General features: G+C 46.4%; 1 protein-coding gene across 1 annotated transcript in view; it reads right to left on the bottom strand.

The window, feature by feature from the left end:
• XDH (xanthine dehydrogenase) overlaps positions 1-11060 on the bottom strand; it is a 77639-nt gene extending 66579 nt beyond the window's left edge. The window contains 3 exon segments of the mRNA XM_039530071.1: positions 9618-9695; positions 9698-9715; positions 10528-11060. Coding sequence (XP_039386005.1) covers positions 9618-9695; positions 9698-9715; positions 10528-10545 — 114 coding nt within the window. The 5' untranslated portion in view covers positions 10546-11060.
• Positions 11061-12055: the final 995 nt, after the last annotated feature.

Below are 12055 nucleotides of genomic sequence, written 5' to 3'. Positions count from 1 at the left end.
GAGGTTTGGTTCAGATGAGCAAAGAAATGTTAAGTGATCCAAAGTTCTGGATTGCCTGGATCAGGATTTGGTTTATGCCCATCTCTAATACTGAGTTAACTAATACTCACTTAAACCCAAATGCTGACCTTAGAAAGTTATTTATTAAGATAAGATGTTTAATACTTGCTAGATGTCATTTATTAAGGTAACAAGCTATTTAATTCTTATTGGATCTGGGGATACAACCTAAGATTCAGCACTGATTCTGACTTGACATGGAGTTTATCTGGCTTCATTTTTTAATGTTATATTAAAAGTTGTTACATTAATAACCATCTTGAACCTGGAAATGGCAGATTTTGGTGTGGAATCCTGATCTGCAATATTTCAGTCAACTCAGTCTTGATCGTTAATGATGTTGTTTACTGTTACCTATTTTATTAGATTTAAAACTAGGTTCTACTTGAACCTTCTCCCTGTGGTCAGAAATCAAAGTTCTTTATTTGTTTTCTTCTGGCCTGCAGGGCTTGTTTTGCTCCGTCGGTATTAATAGAGTATCAAGGCACATTTCCAATAAAATTACATATAGGATGTGATAATGTATTCTTGTATAATGTCGGAGTCCTAAGTACAATCGTTACAGTTCATTTAAGATAATCTCTCTCAGTTTTGAAAGTCTGATTGAAGCAAAGGGCGCTTTTAGAATCTTGTGTTCCTCCCCTTCAAGATAAGATAATTTACCACCTTCTGTACTTTGAGTTTTTGTTCCCATAAGATCCACATTCTTATAATTAGCTCCTGCAAAATGTAGTTGGGCAGCAGTTACATATACTGCTCCTATATTTGTGACCATAAAACAGATAATTTGCCTGGCAAATGGACTCTGGCACTCATCACAATTGAAATCTTTACAAATATAATCTTTTCAAGTGACTGGCATCACAGATGTATTTGCAGCATTCCCCTGAAAGTATATTAAGGGCTTGGATACACTGGCGCTTTACAGCGCTGCAACTTTCTCGCTCGGGGGTGTGAAAAAACACCCCCCTGAGCGCAGCAAGTTACAGCGCTGTAAAGCGCCAGTGTAAACAGTGCCCCAGCGCTGGGAGCGCGGCTCCCAGTGCTGTAAGCTAATCCCCTCAGGGAGGTGGAGTACATGCAGCGCTGGGACAGCTCTCTCCCAGCGCTGGCACCGCGACCACATTCGCACTTCAAAGCGCTGCCGCGGGAGCACTCCCGTGGCAGCCAGGGGCGGCTCTAGGAATTGCGCTGCCCCAAGCAGGGCGGCACGCTGCGGGGGGCGCTCTGGCGGTCGCCAGTCCCGCGGCTCCGGTGGACCTCCCGCAGGCATGCCTGTGGATGCTCCACCGGAGCCGCGGGACCAGCGGACCCTCCGCAGGTACGTCTGCGGGAGGTCCACCGGAGCCGCGGGACCAGCGGACCCTCCGCAGGCATGCCTGCGGGAGGTCCACCGGAGCCGCCTGCCACCCTCCCGCGGGACGCTGCCCCAAGCGCGCGCTTGGCGCGCTGGGGTCTGGAGCCGGCCCTGGCGGCAGCGCTTTGAAGTTTTGAGTGTAGCCAAGCCCTAAGTGTGGGGATTACCATCAAAGGTGATAGTAAGCCGGTACGATCTGGTACGGCACACGGGTAAGAAAGTGGCCCTGGGTACACAGCCGACTGTACCAGCAGAGCCGATGATGGGGGGGAGGGGCAGCTGGCCCGGGGCTCCCAGCAGCAGCCAGAGCACCTGGCCCTTTAAATTGCCACTGGAGTCCTAAGCAGCATGTGCCAGGCAGTGCTAAAGGGCTGGCTGGGGGAGTCTGGCCCCAGCCCCACCCCTGATGCCAGAGGCCCTGCCCCTTGCCCAGAAGCCTGGCCAGCCTGCATACTGGTAAGTCCGTTAAGTTAATTTCACCCCTGATTACCATACATATCTCAGTAATGTTGGCTCCTTTCAAGGACAAAGTTGCAAAGATTGTAATGGCATCAGTGTGAAGGTGCATATCAACCTGTTTTCTGCACATGATCTGGGAAAGTAGAGTAACATACTTGCAAAGTCAGATTTTCATTAACATGCTGCTGAGCCTTTCAGGTTACACTGGGACCAAATTTAAACAGTAAGATGCACAAAGTTGGTTCATATTGTAACATACTCATTTTATAATTTTTAAAAGCCTACGGTAGTGCAAAGTTACGTTATAATAACACAAAAGTCCCGAATTTCAGAGTTCATATTCCCACAGCAAATCAGGCCCCTTGGGCCTACTTTTTCACACAACGCTAGTTATAATAGCTGGATATATACGCCAACATACCTGACTCTGAATTTCCTGAATTTGTGGGATTCTAATTCTAAAGTCTTCACTGCAACAATCTGAAGGAAGGGGCTGGAATCTCACAGCCTCAATTTGTTTTTTTAAATACCGGTAAGCATTCACTCAAAAAGGCACCTACATTCCAGCAAGCTCCATCCCACACTGCCACTAAGCAATTGCTGAAATTGACGGGTGAAATTCACTCCCATCCCCTGCCACACACACACAAAACCCAAGTAAACAGGCTGCAACCCTGCAAGTCTTTGTGTGAAAACTGCTCTGGTGAGTAGGGGCATAGAATCCCGTCTCCCAACCTGGGGGCAGTATTCATGGCTGCCATTCTGGCCTTCAGTGGCTAGTGGCCTCCATTCCACCTGCAGTAAATGGTACCTCATTATGTGTTTATTTCATTAATGAGGAGCAGTTCCCTATTTCAGATCATTTTGAGAATTACTATTTTTGAATCACACTATTGTCAAGCACAGCAAAATCCACATCTCTTTCTGTGGTCTATGCACGTGCCCAGCCTGGCCCTTTCAAGCAAAGCTCTTTTTGAGTTATCCAGGCATAAAAAATAATTTTCTTAATGCTTCAATAAACCCAAAATGGCCAAATAGGTTTTCATGAGACTATCCTAAAAATATGCAATTGTGGACCAAGAATAAACACAAGAAGTCTCATCACCAAATGGCCATTATTTGGGAAGTTGTAAATGGCTGAAAATATGCGCTTAGGCCCTGATTCAGCAAAGCCTTTAGACACCAGTTAGTCAACAAAGCACTTAAGCATGTGCATAAGTTTCACAAAAGTTAAATCTTTGCCAAGATGGGCCTTGGAATGGAAGCGGCTCCTCATCATTGGAGCAAATACATAACACGCTGGGCACCCTCACCGCACCTCCTTTTCAAGTCAATAGACCAGATTCACCTCTTACTCCTATCCTTGTAAAGCAGCACGAACACCATTGTAGTAAATGGCGTTTCCTAAACGTAAAACTTGTGTAAGCAGGAGGAGTATCAGGCCTAATGGGAGTTATGGTGCTCAATACCACTCGGGATCAAACCCAGGGCTTGAATCAGACCGCACACCTGTGTAAATCAGGAGTGACATCACTGCATTCCATAGAGTCCCCCGGGGTAAAACTACTGTGAGATCAGAACAAGGCCCCTCTTGTTGGCCCTTGACACTGCGGTGAACACCGTTAATCTATGTAACTACATGAATTTATTACCGTTATTTTTGTCCTCCCTCGGGTCTTCCTTCCAACTGTTTGTTAGGCTCATTTGTATCGTCTCTAATAGGCTTTTAAACTCTTTGGGTGGAAATAATGTTTACTTATGTGTTGCACAGTGTGTAGCATTATAGGACCGCAATATTCATTCTGTCTGTCTGCTTCGGTACTCGATCCTTCAAATAGAATCTGAGTACCTCACACCCATACTCCTGCACAGTGCAAAATGAAATAATCCCCATTGATTTCAGGAGCAACCCCTTACAATTACAGTTCCAATAGGCAATGAAAGAGGAGTGCCACCAACCAATTTCTCTGCTGACTCGGTCCTTCTGCTGTGTTATGTCTTGACACACTTGCATAAGCAGCCTCATGATCAGCCCCAATTTCCAACCAGAGAACTAAAGAATGGCATCTGCCAGAACACTCTACACCAAACCTCGACTCTTCTCAGATGTTGGGTAGGCTCAGATCCAGACGTCATGGCTCAGTGCACTCTTTGTAAGAGGTACAAACCAGAGCTCTTGACTTCAAACATCCCCAAAAGCTTAGGGAAGTTTGGATCCAAATCCAGATTGGGAATCAAACTCACAGCTCAGCCCCATCTCTAGTTGGGGTAGGATCATATCCTGCCCTCATGCTCAGCACGGCCAAGCTGATTAACTCCACAGCACACAGCCTTGTTAGGTGAAAACTGGGATGGCAGGAATCCTGCCCCCAGAATGCAGAACAGCAGCACAGTCACTACTGCAGCCTCTGAACCTAGAAACCATACAGCACGTTCTCTCCATGGAAAAGAAAGGCCAGTGACTCAGTGTACTGATTCTCTGGCCCAGCCCCAACTCCTGCTCTACTCCTGAGCAGTGTGCAAGAAATCTCCATAGATCTGTGCTCCATAATGCACAGGGGGTGCACACCTCGACATGGCTTCCCAGCATGCTAGTCTCTGGGCAGTAGCACTGCACTGGTCTCATTGTATCAACGGCCATAAAAAGAGAGGCAGGGTTTGCCCCACATTGAACACAGACATAGGTAAATTCTATTTAGAATGCAGTAGAGTGGCAGTCCTGACCTGTTTCAGTGTCATGCAGGATGCAGACCACAATCCTGGTTAGCGTTAAACCTCTTCAGAGTGAGGGGATGGTGTAAAAAATGGAATTCACTGTTCAAAGGCTTCCACTGTGTGCAGGAATCACACCACCCACCTCTGAAAGGCAGCCACCTCTTGGGTGGTCATTGGTATCTGATCGGTGCAATGTATGCATTTTTATTAGTGCAAAACCAGTTTGATTGTAAATGTAAGCAGAGTCAGGATAAGCTCTACCCTGACATCTGATGGTAAATTGTGGGGAGTGTGGAAAGAATGTCAGGTATTTGCATTAGCACTCCCACCCCACTTAGCATAACACACAGAAGTCTGGGATGGTTATTTTCACAGCTGTAGGATCCCCAATTTCTTTGTTATTGGGGCAGGAGAAATAAAATGTTGTCACCCTGATTAAGTAAATGAGGAACTACAAAACTGTCTTATGATAAAGGGTTTCATTATCAACTAAATAGCACTTGCTAGACAAGGGAGATGGGTTCCAAAACCCAGTGAATTGAGAGAGGCTGGGGACTGGTATCTGTACTTGGTGGTGCAGGCTCCTTGTGTGAGCCAGAGGCACCAGTTTTGCCTATGCCTCTCTCCACTGTGGAATGTCAGAGTTAATTTTTGATTCCCTTAAGAATCTAGATACAGGTTACTGAGCTGAACTCACTTTGGACCAGTAGTGCACTGGCACTGGGCTCCCCTACTGTGAGTTGAAATCACTAAGAGCTGAAATCACTAAAGGGCTGGAATTGCTGAGCTGAGAGCACTGAGTACTGTGCTAACTAGTGGGGGAGCCTGAAGCTATACTGTGGAGCAGAGCAGTTTCCGAGGACGGCTGGAGTGGATCACAAGACAGCTGGTGGACCAGAGCAGCTGATAGAGCGGAGCAGCTGTGGGACGGGTGGAGCAGCCCACGGAGCATGCGGAGTTCAGCAGTTCCAGGGATGACTAGTGGAAGCAGAACCCCACGAAGAGGCAGGGCAGTTGGCCCCAAACCATGTAAGGTGCCCCTTTCTACCCAGGCTGGGAGGGGGGACCTCTGCAGAGAGACTCTTGAACTCTGGGGCTGCCTGACCCGGGACAGAGACTTTTGGATTGTGGGACTTTTGGGACTGTGGGCGATTTGGGGGTTGCTGGACTCAAGAGACCAAAGAGAAGGACATGGCCCAATTTCCTTGGGTGGGTCTTTGCTCACGGTTTGATCTATGAACTCTAGCTGAGGTATTTTCCCAATTTAATGCTTGTTGTTTATCTCATGTAATTAAACCTTTTCTGCTACACCAAGACTCTGTGCTTGCGAGAGGGGAAGTATTGCCTCCTTGAGGTGCCAGGGGTGTGTGTAAGATTTTCCCAGGTCACTGGGTGGAGGCTCGAGCTGGTTTTGCATTACATTGTAGGGAAGGGATCCATATGTATTGAACCCGGCCCTTGCTGCTATTGTTTCGGCCTGGCAGAAGGGTTACATAAACTATATTCCAGCTGTTTAAATGCAGATGGGATGAATGTTTGACTTGAATTCAATTTCTTATTGCCTACTCCGAAGCACAGTCATCTTGACTATATTATACATACACACACACACACACACACACACACACACACACACACACACCCCTTCAGCAGCCTTCTTCAGATCTGCTTTGGCTATTGAAACGGTTTCAAGTAATTACATAAAATTAGTGCACCTCTTTACTTTTATTGTAAAGTAACTTTCTAAGAAATGCTATTGAAGTGCAGTGATGTATTCCAACAATGGCCAGTGCTTCAGAGGGAATAAACTGAATGGGTCATTATCGAGTGATCCATCTCCTGTTGCCCAGTCCCAGCTTCTGGCAGCCAGAGGTTTAGGGACATCCAGAGCATAGGTTTGTGTCCCTCAACATCTGTCTACTAGCCATTGATGGACCTAGCCTCCAATCTAATTCTCTTTTGAACTCAGTTATACTTCCGACTATCACAACATCCCCTCACAGCAAGTTCCTCAGGTTGACTGTGCATTATGTAAAGACGTGCTTCGTTATGTTTGTTTTAAAACTGCTGCTTATTGATTTTCATCAGCTGACCCTAAGTTTTTGTATTATTTAAAAGGGTAAATAACACTTCCCTACTCACTTCCTCCACATCATTATGATTTGATAGACCTCTCAAATAGCCCCCTTTAATAATCTCTTTTCTAAGATGGACAGTGTCAGTATTCCTAATCTCTCCTCATATGGAAGCTGTTCCATACTCCTAATCATTTTTGTTCCCCCTTTTCTGTATCTCTACCAATTCTAATATATCTTTGCTGAGATGGGGCAACCAGAACTGCACACAGTATTCAAGATGTGGGCATACCATAGATTTATATACACCTCTATCCTGATATAACGCAACCGGATATAAGGCAGGTTCGCATACAAGGCGGTAAAGCTCTGACACGCTGCTCTGAGCAGCATTAAGGCTGCTGGACCAGGCCAGGGCCAAGGGGTTCGATAAAGAGCAGAGGGTCTCGGGGGTGTTCAGGGGCTCCCCCTCACAGTGTCTGGGGGGCAGGAGCTGTGAAAGGGCACTTTTGGGGACCTCACAGTCCCAGAGTGGCCCAGAGGATTAGCAGGGGGCCGAAAGCAGCCCGTTCTGCTTCCCTCACCCTGGCCCCAGCCATGTCACTCGGGGGAGGGGGCTTGGGGGAAGGGATCCCCCCTCCCGCCCTCAGCAGCAGTGGCAGAAGCAGAGCAGCCCGGCCCCAGCCTGCTCCACTCCGCCAGCTCCCAGCCGCAGCGCTCCACTTCCCGCCACAGGTGAGTATGGGGAGGCGTCCTTTCCCCAACCTCCCTGCACTTACCTGTGGTGGGAAGTGGAGCGCCACAGCTGGGAGGTGGCAGAGTGGAGCGGGCTAGGGCTGTGCCGTCCACTTCCTGCCGCTGGTGAGTGTGGAGGGCATCCTTTCCCCAACCAGCCCCAGCCAGCTCCACTCCCCCAGCTCCCAGCTGTGGTGCTCCACTTCTCACTGCAGGTGAGTGCAGGACCTTTCCCCAGCTGCCCCCCAGCGACACAGCTGGGTCTGGGGCAAGGAAAGCGGAGCAGGCTGGGGTCATGTCACTCCACTTCCTGCTGCAGGTGAGTGTGGGGAAGGCATCCTTTTCCCAACCTCTCCGCACTCATCGACCGTGGGAAGCGGAGCGCCGTGACTGGGAGCTGGCAGGGTGGAGCGAACTGGGGCTGGGCTGCTCCACTTCCCGCTGTTGCCGGTGAGTGCCTGTCAGGGGGCGGGGGTGGGGGTGGATAGAGGTCGGAGCAGTCAGGGGATAGGGGGGTTGGGTAGAGGGTGGGGTCCTGGGGGTGATTAGGGATGGGGGTCTCTGGAGAGGGGCGGTCTGGGAACAAGGAACGGGGGGGGGGCAAAGCATGGTGAGATTTTTTGTCTCCCGAGGACCGCGTTATATCGGGGTAGAGGTGTAGTGGCATTATGATATTGTCTGTCTTATTATCTATCCCATTCCTAATAGTCCTAACATTCTGTTAGCTTTTTTTGATCGCTTCTGCCCACTGAGCGGATGTTTTCAGAGAACTATCCACAATGACTCCAAAATCTCTTTCTTGAGTGACAGGAGCAATTTAGGCCCCATCATTCCATATATATAGTCAGGATTATTTTTTCCAATGTGCATTAGTTTGCACTTATCATAATTGAATTTCATCTACCATTCTGTAACCCAGTCACCCAGTTTTGTGAGATCCCTTTGTAACTCTTCATAGTCGTCTTTGGACTTAACTATCTTGAGTAATTTTTTATCATCTGTAAACTTTGTCCATCAGATGTCTTGGATGAATACCATCCTGATCCTGGTGACTTACTACTATTTAATTTATCAATTTGTTCCAAAACTTCCTCTCTACTGCACCTCAGTCCGGGACTGTTCCTAAGATTTGTCACCTAAAAAGAATGGCTCAAGTGTGGGAATGTCTCTCATATCCTCTGCAGTGAAGACCGATGGAAAGAATTCATTTAGTTTCTCCACAACAGCCTTGTATTCCTTGAGTGCTGCTTTTAGCACCTTGACCATCCACTGGCCTTACTGATTGTTTGGGAGGCTTCCTGCTTCTGAGGTACTTAAAAGATTTTTTGCTATTAGTTTTTGTCTATTTTGGTAGTTGCTTTACAAATTGGTTTGTTTGTTTGTTTATTGCCAACCTAATTATATGTTTACACTTGACTTGCCAGAGTTTATGCTTCTTTCTATTTTCCTCAGTAGGATTTGACTTCCAATTTTTAAAGGATGTATTTTTGCCTCTAACTATCTCTTTTACTTTGCTGTTTAGCCATCGTGGCATTTTATTTGTTCTCTTACTGTTTTTTTATACAATTAGTTTGAGTCTCTATTATATTGTTCTTGTTAAATTTTCATTTTATAGTGTCTTCATTTTTGTGTAGTTTCCTTTTTTGAAGTTAAATGTTACTGTGGTGGGTGGGTTTCATTGCCATCCATCCCCCCACCCCAAGGATGTTAAATTTAATGATACGGTTGTTATTACCAAGCAGTTCAGCTATAGTTTACCTCTTGGACCAGATCGTGTGCTCCGTTTAGTAATAAATCAGGAATTGTCTCTCCCCTTGTGGGTTCCAGGATCAGCTGCTCCAAGAAGCAGTCATTAATGGTGAATAGAAATTTTATCTCTGCACCCTGTCCTGTTGTGACATTACCCAGTCAATACGGGGGTAGTTGAAACCCCCATTATTATTGGGTTTTCTGTTTTTGTAGCCTCTCTAATCTCCCTGAGCATTTCACAATCACAGTCACCATCCTGGTCAGTGGTCAGTAGTAGACTCCTACTGCTATACTTTTATTATTCAAGCATGGAATTTCTATCCATAGAACTATTATGATACAGCCCAAACTTTAAAGGTTGTTGTTGCTGCTCTGTTAGAAAACTTCAGTGGAAGCGAATATGATAAAATGATTAACACAGCCAGGATCCAAGAGCAAAGAGAATAAAAAGTTGGAATCTCCCTTACCTTTTTGCCGTTCACAAAGAAAACCAGTTGATCGGTTGTCCTTTCTGAAGCCATCCTGTGCACTTGCCCAAATTCACTCTAGAGATCACAGAGCAGGCCTACACACCATAAGAAAGTGAGCACTGTTGGCATCAAGACATGCAATGTGTGTCGACGTAGGAATGTTTGCCCGTATTTCCACCCCCAAGTTATATAAGAATCCATCTGGAGGCGTGCCAGCTGCAAGTGGCTAGTGCTTCTGCAGCAGTAATGATAGAACAGGAGAAACTGAAAGAATAAAGTGGCCTGCCCGCCTAATATAGCAATAGATTAATTTGAAAAACTATTTAATTTCATTTCCATTCAGAAAGACACTGCCGTGCTTGATGCACCCAAAACTCTGGCTCTATTAGAGTTTACAGAATTAACAGCATTTTGTGTTTGAGTTCCACATAGTTTTTCCAACCATTTATCACTGCACTGAACCAAGAACACTTGTGATTTTTTTTATACTTGCCCTTTCCAACAACAACCAACCTTAGCATCAATTTTCCCCCCTCTTAATTTTTACTTCATATACAGAGATCAGTTAGCAGAGTCACTGTGAGATTATTTCATCATTTTTCCGCATACAGTTTGTAACATTCCAGTGCTTTTCATATGAAAGGAAATTTAAAAAATAAAATAAAATAAAAACACACTCTCTGCATGCTTATAAAGGACTACTGATAACTAGGTCCTTATGCCCCAATCCAGCAGTGCATTTAAGCACCTGTGACTTTAAGCATGTAAGTAGCCGTACAGAGGGCAATGCGGCAACTCACATGCTTAAAATCACAAGTGTTTAAATGTTTTGAGGGATCAAGGGCTAGGCATAATGTTCTCATTTGGGCTCCGAGGGCTTGGCCCTACTAGTTTGTTGTATCCTTACCTTATGTGGATCTGGCATGTGGCATGACAGAAAACGACAAGGAAACAGTCAATTCCCTGGGTACGAATTTGTGTTCACCTTCCTTGTTTTTGTTTTTTCCCCAGTTTCTCTGTTAAACAACTGTCAATTCTCCTTGGTTTTAAACCTGGCTTCTCAGTGGCTGTTCCAGGGCATTCCACAAAGCCCTCCACCAAGGTATGGCAAACTTGTGCTGCTGTGCATTTCTTTACCTAGGAATCATCATCATCATCTTAATTTCTAGATCCTGTAGGTTCCAACACAGTTCCAAAAACCGAAGAGAAAAATGGTCACAATGTAATGACTAGTCTTCTTTGCTCCACACTGCTTTCTGTAACTTTTCCTTTGTTCAGTTCCTTTCTTTATAGGCAGTCACTTCCAAGCACATGTTTTACTAGTATTAACTGCCTTTAGTATCTTTAAAGTACCTGGGAAAGAGCCACTTCTAGCTGTTTTCCACAACTGCTCTGACCAACTCAAGCAATTTTAAAAGTGAAACCAAGAAACTGAAAACAACCACCGCACCCAGAAGCAGCCTCATTTTGAGTACTTTGGCAGACTGTCAGGGCAGCCACCACTGGTGCATGCATTATTTTACTAGCACTTGTTTGTTTGTTTTCTGCACTCTACCTCATGAGCTACTCAGTAGGAGAGCTGAGGACAATACCTGTCAGCAATGAGTTCAGCATTGACTCAGCAGCACATTGTGTAAATGCCAGTATAGCCCAGGGCACACAGCGTTCAGCCCAATTTCAGAGAACTTTGAAGATTTGCTCAAGCAGGTTTCATGAAATGGGGCTGAACACTGTTTGGCCTGGTCTACATTTGCAGTTAATGCATGTGCATCATCAGGGCCGGCTCCAAGGTTTTCGCTGCCCCAAGCAGCGGGGAAAAAAAAGAAAAAAAAAAAGCTGCGATCGGCGGCAGTTCCACCATGCCACTTTCTTCTTCAGTGGCAATTCGGCAGCAGGTCCTTCCCTCCGAGAGGGACTGAGGGACCTTTCCATGGGCCATCCCAAGCACCTGCTTGCGGAGCTGGTGCCTGGAGCCAGCCCTGTGCATCATTCTGAATGGGTGCTGAAAGTGCTGTTGAGACCAGTTTCCTTGCATCCCTTATTCTACTGTATGCAGTGCCAGCTCCAGCTTTTTTGCCACCCCAAGCGGCGGGGAAAAAAAAACTATTGAGCTGTTGCTGAAGAGCCGCCGAAGAGGAAGACAGTGAGTGAAGGACCCACTGCCGAATTGCCGCCCATCTAGAGAAGGCTGATTGAGCTGCCACCAAAATGCCGCCACCGCCGATCCAGACGTGCCGCCCTGACAACGGACAGATGTGCCACCCCTTTCTATTGGCCACCTCAGGCACTTGCTTCCTTCACTGGTGCCTGGAGCTGGCACTGGCTGCATGGTAGTGTTAGATGGGTCACGATTTTTTTCCCCCCCTTGAGGCAATTCTTTTTCCAGGGAATTGTTACCTCGGTCGATATATCTGTGTGGTCACGTACATATACAA

The sequence above is a fragment of the Mauremys reevesii genome, linkage group 3 (assembly GCF_016161935.1).
Source record: "Mauremys reevesii isolate NIE-2019 linkage group 3, ASM1616193v1, whole genome shotgun sequence".
Classification (NCBI taxonomy): Eukaryota; Metazoa; Chordata; order Testudines; family Geoemydidae; genus Mauremys; species Mauremys reevesii.
This window is presented reverse-complemented; position numbering and strand designations above follow the sequence as displayed.